General features: G+C 35.6%; 2 protein-coding genes across 4 annotated transcripts; one reads left to right on the forward strand and one right to left on the reverse strand.

Moving 5' to 3' along the window:
• The first annotated feature begins 3,334 nt into the window (after nt 1-3,334).
• Nucleotides 3,335-7,348, forward strand: LOC123691769 (caprin-1). Its single transcript, XM_045636325.1, has 4 exons — nt 3,335-3,520; nt 4,127-4,309; nt 4,525-4,691; nt 5,078-7,348. The coding sequence occupies exons 1-4, from the start codon at nt 3,398-3,400 to the stop codon at nt 6,474-6,476; spliced, it is 1,872 nt and encodes a 623-aa protein (XP_045492281.1). The 5' UTR covers nt 3,335-3,397; the 3' UTR covers nt 6,477-7,348.
• Nucleotides 7,349-14,571: 7,223 nt separating this feature from the next.
• On the reverse strand, nt 14,572-23,937 carry LOC123691573 (mucin-12-like). 3 transcript variants are annotated; one of them, XM_045636011.1, is made up of 9 exons: nt 23,625-23,937; nt 22,331-23,345; nt 19,829-20,626; nt 18,596-18,753; nt 18,322-18,459; nt 17,994-18,240; nt 15,593-15,870; nt 15,033-15,215; nt 14,572-14,718 (listed from the first exon to the last, which is right to left on the reverse strand). In XM_045636011.1, the coding sequence occupies exons 2-9, from the start codon at nt 23,178-23,180 to the stop codon at nt 14,632-14,634; spliced, it is 2,739 nt and encodes a 912-aa protein (XP_045491967.1). In that variant the 5' UTR covers nt 23,181-23,345; nt 23,625-23,937; the 3' UTR covers nt 14,572-14,631. The 3 variants fall into 3 exon arrangements, with proteins under 3 accessions (XP_045491967.1, XP_045491966.1, XP_045491965.1); XM_045636010.1 differs by having other exon boundaries at nt 18,596-18,750; nt 19,829-23,345; XM_045636009.1 differs by having other exon boundaries at nt 19,829-23,345.
• Between the last annotated feature and the right edge of the window lie 58 nt (nt 23,938-23,995).

Raw genomic sequence — 23,995 nt, forward strand, 5'->3', positions numbered from 1 at the left:
TGGACAGAAAAATGAGAACAGAAAAATGAGAAGACGCTATTCATTGCATATTATCATACGACGCCATCTTTACCGTGCCAAGTAAAAGCCGCAATGTATTCCGAATCATTCCGTATGATTTCGTATCCATGTTTGTCACGATCGTTTTCCACAAATATTCTTTAATTGATTTTAAAATAAATAGTGCATATTCTGATTAGAAAATTACTTACCGGTGGAAGGAAACATCTCCGACAACTCGGCCACTCATAACTGTGGAGTTTCTACAGTTTATTACTGCGCAATTCGTCATTTTACTCTATTCCGTTTCACGTCTTTCCTTGGCGAACTGCAAGCGCGGACTGAGTGTAGGTAAGCGTCAAGCAAGCGTTTTATGCTTAGTTTGGACACGGGAAGTACATACACTCGCGTAGTCTATCTTAATGTATGTCTGTGGTTGAAAATAATGAGTTGACGACAAGTCATGAATGCTCTTAAAAACTATAAAGTCAATAGGATTTTATGAGATCTTATTGATGGAATAAAGTGATTATTTTTTGAAAATGAAAGGAAATGAAATGAAATGAAAATTTATTTGTTTGAATTGTGGTTACAAAGTTTTTATAATAAATTTTATGTCCGCACAATTCGCCAACAAATACCAAATAATTGAACTAATTTACGTGTTATTATTTAAACAATGTATTATTTATATTAGATCATTAGATACCTAATTTTACATTTATATAATAATATTATAAATTATAGAATAGCATAATTACAATTTTATTTAATATAAGTTGATTATTTTTATGTACCAGCTTCATGTTTCCTAGAAATCCAGTCTCGAACCTTACTCGAACCCGAATTATTGATCTTTTTATCTTTTTCGACAGTAAAATTGTTAATGTAGCTGCTACACGTGCACATCTTGACGACATTATTTCACAAAATAGACCCGCGAGCTCCTCGCATGACATTTATTGCAGGATATGTAAACGACATTGCAAGTAACTCATGCAAGACTTCCGCGAGTTTTCTTGCAGGTGGAAACGCGGCCTAATTATTTTTAATTGAAGTGAAAACTTCTTTAGCGGCGTTGGGTATAAAATCTTAAACTCGCGTCAGGACACGTGACCTGCACCATATAAAATTTGTCTTGGTCTGCTTCAACCGGCTTCCTTTGTGTAGAACGAACCAGCCTTGAACCAGCGTTGACAAGCGCCGATAAGCGCTTATAAGTTTCAAGCTTTCTTTCTGAATACGCCCTAAGACAGATGGATATCAAACATGCTCAACGTTAATAATCAAGTTTTCACTTCTGCCGGCACTCCCGGAGTGCAACCCGTATTTTTTTATTCATAACCATGGATACAAGTCCTTCAGTCGATATCCTAAAGTAATATACATTTGTTTTTACTGTTCTGTGTTTAATGGCTCCACTTTTGCTATTTGAAAAAAAGGAGGAAAAGGGATACTTTATAGGTAATTCAAAAAAAGTGTCACCATTAGTGATAATGGTGACTTTTTTGAAGCATTTTTATTAATGAATGATTTATTTTTAGAGATGGAGGAGATCCTTGGAGATCAAGAGCTCTGTCGTCGCGTGCCAGTTTTTTCAACACAAAATTAAATCCCGATATTCACCACAGATATTCACAATCTAATATCGTTGATATCAAGAAGCTTATATCTAATACACTGGAGATTGCACTATGACCATTGACTTGTCACAAGAAAATATAACCTTGAATGACGTCAGTGTTGTTTTTTGTCTCTTTCTGTGGGTGACCACACTGGTTTGTATATTCAGGATTTTTCGAAATAGAAAAAACTAAAAATCATGGTCTATAAATAATAACGACATAATATATTTTTAACAGTATTAATTATATTATAATATTACTGGCCATACTTTATAGGTACATACAATTTTAATTGGTATAGAATGATAGTTTTAAATAACTCTTGGCTACATAGCCTGGATATGAACCGATATATAGCATTAACATCCTTTGTAAATAGAGGAAATTTGTGTTTTGCATCAGATGCTGTTTACCAAATTGTAAGCTACTCAGATCTTCTTTTTAAACGCGTTGCTTCGACGGGTCAATTTCAAGCCAAAATCATCAAAGAAAAACTGTTTATAATAAACGCCTTGCACAAATTTCAGCTAACTTTACAAAGTTTATTTTTCAAAAGGTATTTTTTTCTGGGTCGTAATCCTCAGTAATTTTACCATTGATGGGCACATATATTTCTTTTTATTTTACTTTTTGGAAAGCTGAAATACCTAAAACAAAAAATATGAGGTAAGTTAAAAAAGTATAAATTTCGATGTAAAAACGAACAATCTTATAACTACTTGTGAGTGCAATACCGATGTCGAGTGTTGTTTCATTACTAGTAAAAATCTTGAAAATGGTGTTCTAAATTTCATCATAATATTGTTATTACAATATATTCTCTTCACTATCCATAAAAACTCGTCATCATAGTTACCTTACTTGTTAATTTTGTTTATTGAAAACTTGTTGAAAAATGATAAAGTATTAGGAAAATAACAAATTTAACATGACTGCTTTCTAAAATGATGCAAAATTTTACAATTTTTGCCATTGAAATGATTCTAAACAGGTAAATGCAGGAGTATTGAGGAATAATAATTGTAAATAACGTAAATATACACTTGCCTGTGAAATTCTATGCCAGAATTTGGTGTCCAAACACTTCTGCAATTTTTCACAATGCAATACATTATTTATATTCGGAAAATATTTATTAAATACGCAACAATATTAACTTAAATATTCGAAGCGACGCAATTTTTTTGACACTTATGCCATATTGTCAAAGTGAGAGTTGCTACAATTTTATTATGGTAACTACCCATAATCAGGGAGTATCGCTTTTTAATAATTGGTCCAGATACTTATTTTATTTAGCATAAATAATAATTGTCTCATCCAACAATGCTTCTGAATGACGTTGTTGGCAATTTATCAACAAACTCATGTACAAAAACTAACCTTTTGCACAGAATATTACGGCATACATAGTAGCCTTGGGAAAACTTCGTATTAACAGTGGCAATACCAAGTTAGGTGTGAAAGTGATAAAACACAACAATTTTCTCGTTACACGTCAAATGTTCATACCGAAATCTCCAGTGTGATATAAGCTTCTTGGTTGATATATTAAATAGGTATAGGTTCTGACCACAGGTTCTGAAGCAAATATATAATATTTAATTCTTAAAAAAAAATATGTAATTGAATACATTCAAATTTTACCTGTGCAATTGTGAGTTGCCATATTCTGGGATGTTTATTGCTTTGTGATCTATACTTTTGTAGATAGATTTTGTCTATTCAACTACCACCATACTCAATCCAGAAGAAGTTGTTGCCTGTGAAGGATGCCTTCAGCTGCGAATGCAAAGTCTGAAAAACCAGCTTCTTCGGAAGCTGCGGACAATACACCAATCAAACAGATTCTGACAATAATTGAACACAAAATCCGTAACTTGGAGAAAAGAAAGGTATGTACTAGACAACAAATGTTTATCCATTGTATTTATATTTTTAAGAACTAATTGTTTATGTAGTACGGTAAAAGATACTAATGCCATCATTAATTCTTTTACTTGAAAACTAAGAATTGATCGAATATTTGAGCAGAATCATATTCGCATGTAAATAAACTGCGGTATAATCGCTGACGCCATTTTTACACATGTGCTCCAATGATGTTGCTGTTATTTCGTGACGCCCAAATTCGTACAATACTTAATGCAAATTGCATTAGATTTATTGTTGCATGAACATAACGAATAAGATAATATATGTGGATATATTAGTCTGCATATAGTTTTATAATTTAATGTATTTATGTTTTTTTTTACTCTAAATGAGCAAAAGCCGCTATTTACCGTTACAATTGTCAAAACAAAGTAAATTATTTAAGTTTGTCGTTTGCTTGTCTTTATATTTCTACATTACTTTAATAAAATAAGCTCCAGCTCTTTGCATTTGACTATTAAATTGTTGATGCATGAAATATAGATAAATGGGAATAAACTAGTATTACTCCAAATGATTGTCATTGAATTGGATTATCAATAACGTGGTTATTATTTGCATTTTAGAGCAAATTAACTTCTTATCGTGACCTACAAAAGGCTGGGAAGGAGTTGAACAGTGATCAGAAAATTGCTGTAGCCAAATATGATGAAGTGGCTCAGACACTGGAGTTTGCTAGAGACCTCTCTAAGCAGGTCAACTCGATCGTCGTATCTGCTGAAAGGGAAGCTAAGAAACAAGCTAAAAGGGTATGTATAATGTAAACTGAATAAATTATGCATATTGAAGTAGATGAAGTAGATTAAGTAGCTATAAGAATACTTATTTATTTATAAGAATACTAGAATACTTTATGAGAATACTTATTTGTTTGTATGTAAACAAAAATGAAAAAGGCTTAATGGCTAAACATCATTAATCTCTTAATCTCAATAATATGTATCAATTATATGAAAATTTACAGGAGTTATGGGTCCGATACACAGCAGATACTAATAAGATTCGTGAAGTTCTACTAATATTGGACTGTCTCATGCAAATGGGCAGCACTGAAGTCCGAGATGATTTTCTCAATGGAGCGAATGGTGCTGCAAAACTTACGGAAGATGATTTGAGAATCTTAGATGAGTTGTGAGTATAAATTCCACCTAATTAACAATCTTATTACAGGATGTTGAAGTAACATTAGCTAATATGCACCAAGAATGTATTGTAATACCTTCTCGTGTTGCATCACATTTACAAGGATGCATTCACTAGGATATGATACAAAATGGATTAAAATAATGGATTAATTTGAGATTTTTAGGCATCTGAAGTAATTTTAAAAAAATTACCAGAACGTTTTTGAAAAAAATATACAGTGTCTAATGTCTATTAACTGTATGTGTATTAACTACAGTATAATATGCTTTGTCAAAAAAAATACAGTTTAGATAATTAGAAAAAACCTTTTTCATACTAAACTTTTTTAATGTGACAATGAATGATGCCATAATGTTGTTTTTCTTCAAAAGGTATCCAGAGGTGACACCTAAACATGAAGTAAATGAAGAAGGTCAAGCTGGATTCCATACTCACACTATTAAAGCTGCAGAGCATTTATATGCTATTATTGATGGTAAACCTAAAGAAGTATTGGGCACCACTTATGCTCATATCAAGGAAATTGTAACATCAGTGCATGAATGTGGTTACTTTGACAAATCAGTGGATGCTATTGTGCCTGAAGTTGAAGAAAACCAACATGAACCTGAAGAGCAAGTGCCGGAACCAACGCAGGAGTTGGAAGAAATAGAGCCTGCTGCCCCTGTTTATCCACCACCCATGGCTATTCCAACTGCTCCAGCTCCTACAGTAGTTCCTGCACCTGGATACCCACTTCGGCAATTACCCCCCATCACTCTCCAAGAAGTAGAGCATGCTTACTTTGCTCAGCAATATCCTCAACAGAGACCCATCTCTGAAGTTATAGGCTCCCAGAACTTCTTCTTCCTTCAGGAGTCAGAAATTGACAGCCCAGTTGGAACTCCTCAACCTCCTATGCTTAACCAGGCATCTCCTCCAGCGCCAATTCCAACTCAGACTTTTACAAATCAACATTTTGTTCAACTTCCTCCTTCTCGCATCCCAGAACCTGGTAGCATTCCGATGCCTCCCCAGCCCCATTTCCCCCCACACCCTGATCACGCAGCGTTCACTGGAGTTCCCATGCCTGGCCCAATGCCAGGTCACCCCCAGCCTGGCCACCCTCAAGCCGGGCATCCAATTCCACAACAATCACACCCACAACCCATTCATGCACAGCCTCAACATATTCCCCCGCAGAACATGCAAGCTCCTGTCATGCATGAAGAGCAAATTCCAACCAACTCTGTTGAACAAGTACCAACAGAAGAACACAAGTCTCCTACACCTGTAGAAGACAAGAATGAAGTCGACGATAAAGACAGCAGAAGCCCCGAATGTGACGACGCTGAACGCAAAACACAAGGCCAAGGAGATGTACAAAATAGATTCAGACGGTTCCGCGGCAACGGCCGCGGTACATCAAACGGATATAGAGGTCGCGGCAACTTCCAAAACAGACAAAACAATGATGGCTACCACAACAGACATGGGGAGTATCAAAACAGACCGAACAAGGATGGCTACCACAACAGGCAGTATAACGACAACTACCAGAATAGACACAAAGACTACCAGAACAGGGGTGGCAACGATGGATATTACGGCAACGGGGACACTGGCGACAACCACCAGAATGAGAACGGTGGACGCGACAGATACAACGATAACTCGCAGGGATACCACGGCGGCTTCAAGAGCCGCGGCAGAGGCGGCCCCCGCGGCGCGCCGCGCGGCGCCCCCCGCGCGCGCCCGCAGTACAACCGCAAACAAGAGAATGTTGAATAAATTATCAATATCAAGAGAGACTCGGCTTCACATAACCAACTTTTCTATCGGACAAAATCATTCGTGGAAGGCAAATTTCACCGGCAACAACGTGCTGTGGCAACAACAAAAAGAGATTATGATAATAAAAAATTAAAAAATTAAAAAATACTAAAAAAAAAGTAAAATAATAAAACTTGAAACTGCATAAAAAATAAGTTACTTGAATTTAGATGTATGATATATGCAATTATTGTAAGTTACGTTAACTCTAGATTCATGATATATAGGTTAGTGTCACGCGAGTGACACAATGTGACGAAACGTTCGGAAGAGCTCCCTTGGCCGCGCTGGCCGTTTCCGCTCAGTACCTCGTGCGTGCCTCGTCCTCGTGATAAAACTTAAGTACAGGATATAATATTATGCACATATTGATAAATTCTCTACTGGGACCTTTCCAAAATAATTTATTTATCTACTTTATGTGTTAGAAGTTTGATTTTAACTTAATTATGCTAAGTTATTATTAATTTCTATATACGTTTATTGCTAAAAATTAATCTCACTGTGGTGTTCTGTTTTATGTAAAACGTTAAATTTATACAATCTTCGGAATATGCTCCCAACAGCACATGCAATTATAAATACATACATAACTTCATCATTGGTCCTGGATAAATGTATTTTATCATTTATTAACTCCAATGCGCTGTTTTTTATATTTTTGTTTTAATTGTATTTAAATGAATCAATATTAACCAAGAGACATTGTAAAAAGTATGGAATGTGTATATCGCTACCAGATAGTGTTTATTTGGTCCAAGCTTTTTCATTTTCTTTAACATTGTTCTCAATAGAGGCTGTGTGCAAAACAAATTAAAGTATCCTATGAATGTTTCTCTTTTTATTTGCCAAATGACCAAATCCCTTAGTATAAAAGTTGGGTCTTTTAAGCTTGGGGATGTTTGAGAAAGTTTTAAAATGGGATGTCAATAATATATCGCATATAGCTGAACAGAATAGAAATATATTTTTTGCAAATTTTTTGTATGTATTACTTGCTCTGTGGTATGTACGTTATTAATATAATAAAATGAGCGCCAAAAAAATCTGATGATGAGATACTGTTTTAATAAATTGAGATGAATTTGAATAAGCAAGCTACAAATAAACTAAACAAGCACGAATCCTTAGATTAAGGATTGGTCTCCGCGCGCGCGCTACGACTAGATACCGCTCCACCTAAAAACAATAGCTCCGTGAGTGCGGCAACTCAGTTCTGTAGTGTGTGTAAGGCAATTTGTAAGGACGCTAGTGTGTGTGAAGAATTGTACTGCCAACTACATAAATTTTACCCCATAAATGGGAAATGGGCTATCTTGGAAAGAAGTTTGAAAAATATTTTTATTTCATTTTGGCCTTGCCGGGAATCGAACCCATGAACATGTGACTCAAATCCACTTGCGATGCCACTATACTATCACAAAGGTTTTTTAAAAGTAAAAAAGCGGTAATAAAAAAAATAACATATTATATGAGTCAGTTAAACAAGGTTAAACAGAAATAAATTATTGTTATTATCATTTTTTTTATAATATGCGTTAGTAATAGTATCTATTGAAAAAAAAACATTATGAATAAAATAAGTTCAAATTAAAAGTGTGTTTTTGGGATATGCAGTACGGCAACACTAAATGGCGTCGTATTTTCGTAAACAACATTTTCAAAGTACAGGTGAAATATTGAATAATACGATTATTCCTGATGGTACGTGATCCCGGTGTCTTTCTTATTATTTGTTGTATTTTTTTTAAAGAGTTTTATGGCACAAACAGGCATTTTACTTCAGGTTTTGTCCAAAATCCTCAGAAACTATCGGTACGCCCTCTCCACACAATGCTTGTGACACGACTGGCTCGGGTACGCCGATTTCGGCGTACTTTTAGTTGCCGCATTTTTCGAGTACGCCGGCGGTATCTAGTCGTAGCGCGCGCGGAGACCAATCCATAATCTAAGCACGAATCAATATAATATGTTGATAATAAAATATATATTGGGCGTAGGTACTACTAGTAGGTTGTGATACTAGTAAATCCATTTGAGATATTATGTTTGAGATAAAAATAATTCTACATGAGTGATCAAGTTACTACTTCGGTAAGCTACTCGAAATATATTTCATTTAATTACAATTTAATAAATAAATTTTATTGACTTGTTTCTTCAAATGGTTTACCTATTTGTTTAAATTTAAAAAAAAATTGTACCTACTCATAGTGCATACTCTGCCCATTACCTATATCCTTTAGCAGGGGTTCCAAATTAGCAAGCTTTTCGCAAGTACCTTTGCGATTAATTGCGCGAGTAGAGCAGTGTGTGGGCAGAGAGGGCAATGTCGTGGCGAATAAAGGCAGCACGATGACCAGCGATCACGATGAGCAGCGCGAGTATAATAGTGTGGCAGGAGCATTAGGTTTTCAAGAAAGCGGGCGAAGCCGCGGGCAGAAAGTGTCCGCTTGTGTAGTACTATAGTGTGGGGAGTAATTAACCGGGTTGTGTTTAGTTTAGTACCTATATATTGAATGAATGAATGAAATACGTTTATTATGAATATGTCGTGGCCATATCGTAGATTTGCTCATTTCATGATATGATCGATCATTTCGTGAAATGGTCGCATTTCATGAAATGGTCGAATGTCTATTGTAATAAATCGTTTCTCGATATGGCCAACTAAACGCGCGGTTTTTTCATGAAATGATCAAAATTATTTGATCATATCGTAAAATAGTTACATTAATTATTGGTACCTAAAGGCGCTGCAAGCGCTGTGTTTATGTGATAAGATGGCGGCCGCTGGCGAAAATTTAATTATTCGCAGTTTAAAACTTCATAGTTCGTTTAATTACAATATGAAGAAAGTCATAGCAAATAATTTACGACGAAGAGGTTCAAGTACTATGGAAAATGCGGATATCTTATATTGAGGAAAAAATGCGTCTAAAATCCTTTACATAAATATATTTAATATTTATATATCCTATGTTATTATAATTGTTCCTTTTTTAAAAAAGCGATTCGCTTCTGGGACTCGCCGGCCACTCCCGCGGCACGCTCACTTTGCTCGCTCGGCCCGTGCGTTCTTTATTAAAGTCTAACCTAACCTAACCATAATGTTTTCTATTGTAAAAACCATTCGCTTCTGGCATTCGCCGGCCACTGCCGTGGCACTAACATAAACAAGTTCTAAAAATATTCAGAATTTTTTAATGTTTTACGGACGACAAATGTCGTGGCCATATCGTAGATTTGCTCATTTCATGATATGATCGATCATTTCATGATATGATCGATCATTTCACGAAATGGTCGCATTTCATGAAATGGCCAACATGGTTTGATTAGATCGTTAAATCGTCAACGTTTCACGATATGGTCGTCCACATTTGGCCAGATCGTATAAAATATATAAAATCCGTATTTTCCATAGTACTCAAATCTCTTCGTCGTAAATTATTTGCTTTCTTCATATTGTAATAAAACGAACTATGAAGTTTTGAACTGCGAATAATTTTCGCCAGCGGCCGCCATCTTATCACATAAACACAGCGCTTGCAGCGCCTCTACCAATAATTAATGTAACTATTTTACGATATGATCAAATAATTTTGATCATTTCATGAAAAAACCGCGCGTTTAATTGGCCATATCAAGAAACGATTTCTTATCATTGATCTGCTCAAACCACATCATGATGTGGCCAATAGACATTCGACCATTTCATGAAATGCGACCATTTCACGAAATGATCGATATGAGCAAATCTACGATATGGCCACGACACATACCTACATAAAAAAAATATACGGGCCGAATTGATAACCTCCTCCTTTTTTTGAAGTCGGTTAAAAAAAGCATTAGCGCAATAATTCACGGTAACATAAATTAAAATCTCATCGTACTCGGCGATAGGTGAAAAAAATGTCATAACTCCGAAAATACGAAAAATCCCATACATTCATATATGTTCTGATAGCCCTCTAGGTCCTCTACCCCCCCCCCCCAGCTTCAGTATATAACTACTTTTTGGGACACCTTGTATAATATCAAATATTATGTATTCTAAGCTTACAGTTTACACGTGGTTTACACCTATGACCTACCAACAGTCTGCTCACTTCACTCTTTGTTCTCCGTCAGAAAAAATAAGGAATGGGATAGCACAATAAAAAACTGTTTGTAAATTAAGGTGTTTATTTAAATGAATTTTTGTTTTCTATGCGAGTAGTAAAAATAGACATAAAAATCAAGGGTCCTGACCAATCCAGACAAAATAAATACTTCCATTTTATTCTTCTATTTCCACAGATGATATTCGCCTTTTAAACTTTCTTATAAATCTATCTCTGCGTATAAACTATATTATATGCTTATATCAGTGTAGAGACTTCATTAAACCTATACAACCCAATGGAATTATACAAATTATCGTCTACAAGTTAACTTTAAACATAAATGTATGTATAGGTAATATCGCATTCATTTGTTCGATTATAATATACAGTTATAATAGTCCATTGAAATGTTACATTTTTTAGGCCAAATCTTAAGTTTTTTAGAGGACGCTATTTTATTTTTTGGATGTGTAGGGGAGGTCAGTGTGAAGCTAAAACCAAGTTTGTGGGGTCTAATCAATGTATATAGTTCAGGATACATCGCCCATTTTTGCAAGTGACTACTATCAAGCTGATTTTCCGTTTGTAGCTTTATTTTGATGAGACACCGAATAATTTCGTGTACGAAACTCTCGATAGTGGTAGCTAACAGAGATAACAAGGATAAAATTTTTTGAGTTGATGGTTCTCAAATATTTATTACGCAATTTGTAGGACAATATGTCTGTTGAATTATATAAACATTAATTAAGTGAAAACAAAAAAATCAGCTTGTTAGTAATCATTTATGATGACCTCGTTATCGATACACTTTAGAAAGGGGGACTCTTTGAACCAACCATAGATTTTGTAGGACAAATATTTTTTCGAATAATTTAGGTAATTATCTTGAAATTGAACAAAAAAAAAATTCAGTTAGTAATAAATATTTGAGAACCACCAAATCAAAAATTTTTATCCTTATTATCTCTGTTAGCTACCACAATCGAGACTTTCGTACACGAAATTATTGGGCGTCTCATCAAAATAAAGCTACAAACGGAAAATTAGCTTGATAGTAGTCACTTTCAAAAATGGGCGATGTATCCTGAACTAATAGCTAATAGTACTGAAAAAGGTACTCACTTCGGAGCGCTGTAAAACCTTAGCTATTGACCTAATGAAAAAATGTTATTTATAAAAGTTGTTCCTCGAAAAACAATCTACAAAAATGGTCTATTATCATTTCTTCGTAAAATCATACAAAAAAGTTTTATTGAAAAATATAAATATCTCTAATTTCTGAACATTTTCGCTTATAATTTTTTTTATTTATAGTTACGATAAAAAGTCACTGGACTAAAGTTGTAAAGAATTTAATTTGCAACAAATAATGCTTACAATGTTTTTTTATCAGATAAATAGTTTAAGAGATATATCGTTAAAACCATATCAACCGCTCTTTCCAAGATGGCGGCCGTGGGACAAGGGTGGTGACCCCACAAACTTGGTGATAGCTTCACACTGACCCCCCCTACACATCAAAAAAAAATAAAATAAAAGCGTCCTCTAAAACACACGACCCCAAATGTAACTTTTCAATGGACTATAAGTAAAAACTAAGAATTGAGAAATCTATAATCAGTCACATTTTGACGGGCTTGCATAGTAATGTCAGCGCTTGTATATTGCTTATGAGATACACTAGTTAATATAAGTTTCTTCTGGCATTAGGAATGTCTCATGAATTCATAGTTTTATCACAATAAGTCAAATATGTAAGAAGCAAAACATTTTACAATACTGATTATTCCCATCTTTTATTTGTAGCATTTAGTTATGTCGACAGAATATTTGATATAAGTATTTCAATGTACTTAGTTAGTGTTTTAAAAAATTACGTTGAGACATACTTATACATTAGGCCAAAACACTACTGGTATTAAATGACTAAAAAATTTATTTATAATGGTCACGATATATGGTACTTGGAAGACTGGAAAAATTATTATTTGCGATTTTTTGATTTAAATATATAAAAGTAAATATTCTATATAACTGAAAAAGATATTGTACATATCTTTGCAAACAATATATAAACACGTATAGCTTTTGAAAAGGCGCTAATAAACTTATTAAACTCTCGAGGGCCTATAAAAATAATGCAAACGCTAGATCAAAATGTGTTATCGGACAGAGGATTGCTTGTATCTTGAACAACCACGGAGCAAATATTATTGCATGAAAAAATCTGTATATACAACACATGTAACGTAAGGCAAGAGTATAATGACGATTGTTTATATCCAAAATTAAATAAGGTATCAATTAACTTTCTAGCTATTCCTGAGTCTTACATAATATTATAACAGCCGAATCGACTTCGTCCTTAAACAGCATTGGACACTCACAACAAATTTATTTACAATTATTGCTGTTTACAAATACGTATTTAATATAAGGCTTCGTTTCATTTGGCGAGAATGCTAGACCTAATTAAAATGTCTATGTTTTTTCTGAACTGCAATTGTCGCATTTACATAAAGCCAGCCTAGTTCGCTAATGTACATGTAAACTGTGAAATAATAATATTTATAGACCGGGAGATATTAACACAAAATTTCGAGTCATTTGTAACAGGATGGCGGTTCTACAGGGATCTTAGTACGCAATGACAAAAAGAAAAATGATGTGCATAGGCGATTTTCGTAAATGGCTGCACGACGATAGTTACCCTGGATACCATGGATGGTAAAAGTTAGCCTTGTACAAATGGTTGAATTGTTTTTTTTTAAATCAACACATTCGCATCGGTATGGCGGGCTGTAAGTCACACCGGAAAAGTATGGCATGACACTACCGCCTACTTCTTTTTTATGGGCTATCGGTAAATTCTAAAATTTTTGTGTTACAAACCGTTTGACTTTCGCTATTTTTCCGACGAGTTCGACTAACACCCACGCGACTAAGCCACCGGTAGCAGCGTTCACACCATCATTTTTCTTTTTGTCATTGCGTACTAAGACCCCTGTAGAACCGCCATCCTGTTACAAATGACTCGAAATTTTGTGTCAATATCTCCCGGTCTATTATTATCATCCTTGAAAAACAAAATAAATTCTTTAATTAATTGAATCATATACTTAGGAATAACATAATTACAGGGAAATCATTAAAAAAAATTTGCGAGATGATAAAATATAGGTAAGTTAAACGTATGTATTTCTATTTATTAATACACAATTTATATCTGAATTCATAATTAAAATAAGATTTTGATGAAAATAATAATATGACATAAAGCAATATTAGCAAACAAAGAAAACTTTTTTTTCAATTTGCCGCAATATGAAATAAGTATTGGCAATTTATTGTATAAAATCAATTACTTCTTTGAAAGTCTTATTAATACGAGAAAATGCTTTATTTTCAGATTTACAGATTTTCCGTAAGAACGTCCGAAAATAACGAACATGTTAAAAAGTTGATCATCTGGTATCATAAAAATAACGGAGAAGAGGGGATTGAATCGGTGTTTTAGCAAGCAGAAATTATAGTATCATGCTTGATCAATCGTTATTTGCAAAAAAATATATTTGAATAGTACATAATATCCACTGGTAACAAGATATCCAATCGGATAAAAAAAACCCCTAATACTAACCTAATACATTAACGAACTAAAACTGTGGAATCGAATCGTAAAAAAAATGTTTAAATGTTTCTGTAAACAAAATGGCACCGACACTAAATCTACTAATACTAAGTAGCGGCCAGCATGAGAATCACAATGTAGAAAAAAATTATTAAAAAATACGTGATGATAATGTGATGAAACATCAGATTCTATCCACTTCCATTGTATTATGCTAATTAAATGCTAACCTGTACGTGTGTTATAAAATATAAAAACAATTAGATACATTCCGCACATATTTCACAGGTATAAAATTAAATAAAAATTGTCCATATATAAAGTGTATTTTGAACAGTACACTTCAGATTCGACATTATAATTAATGTTATATCATTTGTCTTGACATCACGTGCCGTATTTTTCTCTCCCATGACTCCGCCTCCGCCCAGGAATGTCGTACGTCACGGAATAACTGAAATAAGGTATAATTTTTTTAATAAAAAGCATTAAGTACATAACGTCATCCTGTTTTTATTTAAATTTATATTTTTTATAACCATATCAAATAACGCGGTAGAAACTATTTGTATATCATAGATACATTGATGAGGAACTAAAATATGTGCGTCAAATATGTATATATTTTGGGAATTTGTACAACTTACACATTAAATTAGTTTTGTTCGTTTTATTACAATGTAAGAGCCTGTTTTATATTAGCAAATATTTAATCTTAACTCCCTAGTACCACTTATGATAATGTAATAAGCAAATATAATTAATTACCTGAGATAACCAAGGCTCGTCTGCTAATAGCTCATTTAATATAACTGTTGTATCTTTATTAGGGTTTTGTAACCGTTTCTCCGCCACCCTTTTACTGCACTCCGAGTACATGAGATACTTCTGGTGTGATATCCTCGAATACAATTGTACTCTACCGCAACACGCAGAACAAACTAAGAATTCCTGTAAATTAAATTTATTTTTGAGTTTTCGTTAGAAAAATAGTTTGAACAAAAATGCAATACAATATGGTTTATGTCATGATCAAGTACAACAATGATGTGTCAATGATTTATACTAAATGCTCTTCAGTATAAAACATGGCTAGTCTTGCAATTCATACTCTAAGGCCGATTGTTCGTCATACGACGCATGTTGCCATTCTGCAAGACCAACACAATATGACGAGCCTGCTGACACGACGTTGCCGCTCGGTACGACACGAGCCGCTGACACGAAGTTGCACAGGGTCGATTGATTCTATGCAAGATGCAAGTGCCCGCGACGTGCCCACGGGCGCAACGTTGTACGCAATAGTGCGACTATAACACATCACTAACCTTCTCATACGCGAGCCTCGCGTCCGGCTGCACGGGTTCCAACGTGGCCGGGTTGTACGGCTGGCCATACAGCAGCAGTCTCGCGACAGCGGGGCGTGCACATGCCCTGCACGCGCCCGCGCCCGCAGCCACACTGAGCCCCGGCCACGTGCCCACGGCGGCGTCCAGTGCCCGCGCGCCCGCCGCGGCACCGCTGCCACCCGCGCTACACGACACGCGGGAACGCATCGTCTCCGTCACCTCGTCTACCGTTTTCACGTTCGATAGGAAGTACTCGTCTGGAATTGGAGGTTTATACACGTTATTTCTATTCAATCATGTTGCAAAAGTATATTAAAAGAAAGAAATGATAAGGATTTGATGATAACAGTTTAGGCTGTACTAAAGTTATGAAAACTGTCTGAACCAGTGCTACCTAATTGCTATTTAATATACATTATAATATGTTATCAATACCGCACTTCACTATCACTACCTACATAGTATAAAACAAATTAAATCTTTAAATATAGTAAGTTGTTTTACAAAGCCAGAAGGGAAGGGCCTTCACTGGCTTTGTAGCTAGTATAAAAGTGTAATAGTATTAATATTTTCTTGAGTTTGAGTCTAAAATAGATATGAAGCTACATATTATTTGAAATGAATAATTACGCACTTATTTTGTATTGTTTGGAAGAGTCAGCTGTGTTTAGATAAAAATAAATTTTATCTTAATTGAATTTTTGCAATCGTTACGATTACGAATATTGCGATAAGTGTTTTCTAATTAGGAAATATTCAATATTTGAGTTAAAATGTTGTAAAGTCGAGATAAACGCTAATTTAAATTATTTCTTTTATAAGTATTAACCCCTTATTGCATGAATTATTAAGGAGATGAAATAAAAATTATTTTTTTGCAAAAAAGCGTATATTAGACCTTACATTATGAGATCAAATTGAGAAAAAAAAATATTTACTTATATAATAGAAAATATATAACGGCGCCATATATGGACTCGTATGCAGTGTTTGTTGTATTTTTTCTGTCATATATGGCTTCGTATGCAATTAGAAAAAAGTAACTAATTAATAAAATAAAAACATATTCCGGACTAATTTCACACACACGGTTGCTAAGCCCCAAACTAAACATAGTCTTGTATCCTGAATGCTAAGTCAACTGATATGCTACATATACTTTACATAAATCCTATCCTACTAATATTATAAATGCGAAAGTTTGTGAGGGTGGATGTATGTGTATGTGTTTGTTTGTTACTTTTTCACGCAAATACTACTGAACCGACTTCTATGAAATTTAGCACACATAATATAGAGGGTAACTTGAACTAACACATAGGATAGGTTTTATCCCGAAAATCCCACGGGAACGGGAACTATGCGGGGTTTTCTTTGAAAACGCGGGCGAGGCCGCGGGCGAAATGTTAGCACTTTATGTGGATACCTAAATAACACCCGGGATCACAGCCAACTTAGGTATACTTCGTGAAGTTGCTTAAAACAATTACGTTTGTCATTATAACATAAATACACGTTATATTTTTCACATAACGTGAAGGAACGAAATTGGAACAATATAGGCATAGCTGACGGGCGTTCTTCTTCCAAATTCGGTAATGACTAATCCCATCAGATCGTACAGAATCAAAGTGAAAATCTAGATGTCCTGCAGGAGTTTTTCGTAGCTTTTTTGCGGCAATTGGCGAGTCAGAAATACTGAGGAGACTCCAGAGATGCCGATGTTTCTAAGTTTTTGAGAGACGACCACGACTTTTGGTAATAAAAGCTTTCCCTGACTTTCGCATTTGCTCTGAAACGGCTAATTAAAAATCATACAGTGGCATATAGCATGAGTCTGTATTTATTGATGATGATATGATATTTACATGCTTAGCAGTGAGATAAAAGTGTCCAGGATCGAAACTGGAACAATCAGTGGAAGTATCATTGAATGCATACCAAGCCACATATGACATAATATATTTTGGACGGAATGCATACGAAGCCAAATATGACAGATTTGGAAAAGTACAAAAAAACATGATTAAAGCAAAAAAAACAACCTAACCAAATGTTTTACCTTATTTTAGAAAGACTAAAGAATGAAGTAATATTTTTTTTCATGGCTTTACTCACCTTTTTGATATTGAAATCTTAATTTGAAAATCACGGTTTTTTCCGACCACCCAAACCGTCGCACGCGCTAGACTAAATCTATAATATATCTGATGGATAATATTTACACTGTATAAATTAATTACACTCCAATTCTCGATGAAATGCTGTTTAAGATGTAAGGTAGTTTTTTTAGATATTGTTTATAGTTAGCCTTTAAAAAATTCATAAACTTCGTCGTCCATATATGGCTTTGTATGCGGTAAGGGGTTAAAAAACTTACCCTGTTCTTGAAATATTTCTGTTAAGAAATTCGGGTCTAAGGCATGCGATATTAACGTTTGAATGTACACTTCAAAATTTTCCTGATACATTTGGGTCTCTAACATTCTTTTTTCTATGAAATGGCAGTCATCACCCTGCAATTCACTTCTCACTAATTCAACTATTGTTTCTAAATGAGTTTGAGAACGTATTTTAACTTGAACTTGAGTATATAGTTTTTTGTTTTCTGGATTCCACACTGTATACTGAAATTTTAAATTGAAATATTGTTATTAATTTTGTAGTTAACAAAAATTTATGTTTCTGTTAATAAAACATTTTTTTACCGTCGATATGTTTCTATATAAAACTTTTCCATTTTCTTCAAAAGGCTCGTATTTCTGTAATAACGTTTTACCATCTACTCTCCATATCGCTGGCCACATTTCATTGAGCTCATTTTTTAACGCAACAAACTCCCCAGACTAAAAAACAAATCACAAAAATGAATTCGACCAAAATCATGTTTTATTGTACTGTATGTTCACATAATTATTGCAATCTATATTAGAAATGATTTAACATCTAAGTTGTATCTTAAGTGATAAAACATACAATTACCTGATAAGGCATTTCTTCAATCGGTCGCGTATTGTCGATTTGACCCGTGTTAGAAATCTGCTGATGGGATTTAATGTTATGCAATTTCCTGTTCGAGTTAGCGTCATTGTCCGTCGATCCATACACTCCGTATCCTAAACCGACTGCATGAGCACCTACTAAATTATGTGTTAATATTAATGTTATATTTTTGAAATAAACGAATAAATTGGAAGTATTTTATTTACCTGTTTCATCCGTAATATGCGATTCGTTTTACCCGGAAAATACATAGTAATGAGAAAATAATACGGGATAGGCTCAGGAAAGGGATGATGATGAACTATTCACCATTGCGATAACATGTGCACATATTGCAATCATGTTGCAATTAATATTATGTACAAATTAAGTTATAGTTTGTCATTAGAGTTCAAAAACAATATTTTACTATGGACATGTTATCCCTAATTGGCGAATTGAAGGGTGCTACCAGGAATAATTACAAACTAAAATTATGTAACACAATAATCAGTAATATACTCGCATTTATTTTTATGTTTTTTCCTCCTATTATACAAAAGTATTTACATAAAATATTGAGAATTGTGCATAAACAAATAACAATTAAATAGAAATACAAAAACTTATATTCCGGGCATGACCTGCTAATACATGTTTCTCATAACTTATAGCTGTCAAAGTATTATGCATTTCATCTTCCTTATAATATAAAATCACTTTAGCTAACAGCAAAATATATGAATACACTATCATAAGTACGAACTAAATCAAATACTGTAAATACAATACATTTTATATTTACAAAAGACACCCACTGGTATCAATCCCATATAAAAATATACCACATTTTTGGAATTATTAATGGTAGCACCCCTTCAATAGCGAGTATGACAAGAGTCACAATTTCTACAATTTACAATTAAATGGCACTAATAATGTGTCATCAATAACAACAATTATTACGGTGAAATCTTGTTACAGACTAACCCTAAAATAACAACCTCTACAAAGATAGATACATCACATTTTTATCATAGAAATTATTTACAGTCGTCGATAATAATAGATTTCATCTAATAAAAAATTTACATATCACAGTTAAAATGTAACAAGTTTTCACAAGAGCTGCCAGTATCGGCAGTTAGCTTGCTCCTGTCATACAAGCTTCAGGGCTAGTTCTTCACCATCGCGCTCTACTTCTCAAATGGAAATCTAGTAAATTGAACGCACCTTCGTCGGGTTGGTGTTGGTAATAGTATTGTTGTTGGGGCGCTGCCTGCAGCGAGGCCACGGGCGGCGGCGCGGGCGGGCGCGGCTTCTTGGGCGCGGCCGGCTGGGGCGCGATCGCCGCTGACGGCGTGGGCTTGTTCATCGCCGTCGCGCGCCCCTTCTTCGCCTTGTCGTTCAGCGGCGTGCTCGGCACGTTCAGCACGGGCTTGTTCAGCCTTCGCGCCTCCTCTTCCGCCTCGTACGCGGAATCTTCCGTGCCGTCGTACTTTCTTTTTCGTTCTTTATTTAAATGGTAATATCTCGGGTCGTCCAATTCTACGCCTTTCGCTTGCGACCCTAGCAGATTAGCTTGCGCCCCGTGTAACTGATTAGCACCCAACAGACCTGTCGCGTTCATACTCGCCGTTGAACTCATGACAGGGTTACTTAGGGACATACCTGTGTTTAAAGCGTTCGTCGGAGCCATCGCGCCGTTAGCACTTTGCTGTGTTGAATTCGCTTCGCATTGGCTTTTTGTGACATCGTTCGGATTGTATGTCTTGTTATTGACCGTATTGCTGTTGGTGTTTGTTCTCGACCAAGTAGACTTTCTAGCGCCTCGGCCGGCCGGTGGAGGAGACGTGTCGCGTTCTCCTTGTAAGAATTTTAAATAAGAAGCCATGAAGCCTGAACCCGGGCCCGTGACAGGAACATTGAATTTTTTTTCCATAATTTTTGAAGTAGTGTCTTGCGAGGTACTGTTTAGGTTCTGCTGCTGTGAAGAGGGTGCTACCGTCGACGAAGAATTTGCTCGTTGTTCTGCAAGGAAACCAAGTTCTTCCTCTATATTGGGTACTACCACCTTAGGCTGTTCCTCTTCACGAGTTTCAGGCGTAGAAAATGATGACGAGGAAGCCGAAGGTGGAGTTTCACTAAATGACGATAATGGTGTTAACTCCACAGAGGATTGGAAATCAGGATGCGGACCTAAGTGAAAGGGCGGGAAGTATGTTAATGCATGGCCATGCTGCATTGCAAGGGCTTGATGTTGGTTAGCAAAGTTTGAGGCGTGTAGAGGTGCTTGAGAACCGAAAGCTGATGTGCCAGGAAACATTTTAGGGGGAGGTGGTGGGAGATTCCACCGTTCGAAATCAAAAAAGCTGCCATTCTGTTGTTGATTACTTGTAGAACTATGTGCAGGGGGTGGTATTCTAGTAGCTAAATAGTCAGCCATCACTGCAGCATTTGAGAGCTCATTAGAATGTGAAATAGGCTTTTCTGTACTCTTACGTCTGGTAACTTTAGGTGCTGGGATAGCATTAGGCACAGTTGTTGAATTTTTACTTGTTTTAGACTCTTGTACTTGACAACTTTGTTGCAAACTTTGTAAATTCTTAACTATACTCATTGGATCACCACGACAACTGGAAAGATCCTGTAAAGCTACGTTATTGCTATCAAAATAATGATGCTTTTCACTTATACCTAACCTATCACTAGAATTTTGAGATTGAGATGACTTTTCATTATGAGTATTACTTTCGGATAATGTACTATAACTAATTGAATTACTGGTATTATTGCTACTACTACTACTGGTATATTTTCTTTGTCTGTCAGTCTCCCAACAGTTAGGTGTAGAGCTTTGATTACGTTCATAACGGCTTTCACTGTACGACTTATTTTGTTCAATACCTAACGCTCTAGTAATGACTGAAGGGTAGGCTACTTGACTATTTTGGGATGGGGGTCTTGAAATAGATGCATCTAGTGGTGAACGGGGTGCAGGGTTACTAACTTTACTATAATGTTCTGAATGTTGTTGAGGTGAATTTATAGAATTCATAGGGCTGTGATATACTGGGTATGCAGGACTAGACCTATGGCCTAATGGGGATGTTTGTGGTGCTGCTTGTAAAGGACTTTGTCTTTTAGCACCTATACTACAATCAGGTCCATTTTGAGAACTACTACTAGAATATCCAGTATCAGTACTTGAACTGCTTTTGGCTCTAACATGATATTCAGTTTCAACATTATTTCCACTTTGATAATGCCTAAAACTTGAATTCTGTGAGGAAGAATATGGGGAGTTACCTATTCTACTTGACTTAGAACTACCATTACCATTATTAAAACTTAGCCGCCCAGGTGCATCCATAATGGAATAACTGATTGGAGATGACTGTGGCTGCAATTTATCAATTGAATCACAACTTTTTCTTTGTTCACTGCTGAGTTCAGGGTAAACTTTGCTTTGAGCTTTAGTCTGAACCTGAGGTGGCTTAGATGTAGGTGATACAAACCCACTACTAGTATTTGATGGTCTTGAAGGCTTTTCACTACTGGCACTTTTCGGTGATTGAGAATGATAAATAGATGCAGAGGGTCTGCTTGAATTAGAGGATGAGGATCTATAGTCTTTACTGGGAGGGGTTGGGGATGAAGTTACTGTTGGAGTTGACACAATACAAGACTGCTGAGAATGAGCAGTGGAACTTGCAGAACTTGAATAAGACTTACTTCCCGCATAATCCTGTTGTGATGAAATTCCACTTTTTGAACTGCTTGTACTATATGAGTTTTCACTTTGATTTCCATAAGTGGATGGGGATTGATAAAATGTTGATGATGTTGAAGAAACTGGCTGTTTTGATGCTGTTGCTGGAGATCCCGATCTGTTCGCTGGTTTCTGTCCAGCATTGGCAATTTGAGAATTAATGTGGTTATTTAGAGTTTGAGCAGCTGCAAAATGAGCATTAAAATTATCATATGTAGCTCCTGCTTTTGTCGTTGCTGGACTTGGTGACGAGGGCACTACACTTTCATGGGGCAGAATTCCAAAAGGGCTTGGCAGTTGATTATTGCCTTGCCAACTTAAGCCTGCAGTACTGCCTGGTGTCGAAGGCTGGTCAAAAAATGAGGTTCCTTGTGCAGCAATTGCTTGATGAGAGTAATTTTCTCTTAATGAAGAAAGTTCAGATTCTACAGAAGATTGTTTAGATGCCACTGCAGCTTGGGCTTGTGCTATGACTTGCCGGTGTTGAAGAGAAGAACTATAGTGGGCCGGCTTAGGGTTTGCATGATGAAATAATGGTGAAAACACTGCATCATAACTAACGGCTGGGGGAGACAGGAAGCCACCAGGATTAAATGGTGATGCAGTTGATGAACCTAATTGTCCTGCAAGAGATGCAGTGGTGTGAGCTGCTTGAAGTAACAATTGGCTCGTGGTTGAAGGCACTGATTGACTGCCTAGGCCCGTACCACTGCTTGCCAGGTGGTGATGAAAATCTCCACTTGCCGCACCAGCCTGAACACCAGCTAGCCGATTGTAAGAAGCATATGCTGACCATGGTCCTACTGGATCCATTACCACCTCCGTGTTGTTAGTATTGTTTTAATTTAATATTTCAATACAAGTCCACACTTTCATCCATAGTCTTTCAATAGAAATGTTTTATATTTCAAATATCACTACACTGAAGCACATGTATTCATATTTTAAGTTTCAAATTTATCTTCATGGATTGCACTCCTGAAAAAAAGACAACATTCAATAAATAAACAATAACAATGAAATGCATCTTATTAGATGTAAATTTTTACAAATAGGTATGAGATGAATAGATATATTGGTAAACAGTCACATTTTAACAATATTTAAGTGAATTAGTAAACATAGCGATCTTCTAGTAAACTTAATTGAAACAAGATTTTTAGCCGCTTCGAAACAGAAGCGTCAATGCGCTTTGGCGATGAGAGATCAGGTAAATGAACATTAGTACGAAGTAAGCATATGCGTGGGGAAACGTACCATTTCTTTAGTTTTGAAATTTATTATATCAATGTGGTTTCACAGGACGCTCACAATACAGATAACATCATAAATATGGCCTCGACTCTTCTAGTGCTCGTGACGACGGGTTTTGTCTATTGTGAAACGAAGAACCACTTTTATCGTCATAAATATATCACAAACCTTCACGTATTTACTGCACTATGAATCAAAGTCGGCTCTCTTTATTTAATACGTAAATTCTATTAAAAATGCTATTACTCTTATTTACAAGCAGAAAAACGACAACGTTTCGCCTTTCACATTAATCGCCGCCATCTTACTTGTCTTATGTCGAATGAGAGTCGAGAGACCGGACAACAAGCCTAGCAGCGCCCTCTAGGTGGCAA

Source organism: Colias croceus, chromosome 5 (assembly GCF_905220415.1).
Source record: "Colias croceus chromosome 5, ilColCroc2.1".
In the NCBI taxonomy this organism is placed as follows: Eukaryota; Metazoa; Arthropoda; class Insecta; order Lepidoptera; family Pieridae; genus Colias; species Colias croceus.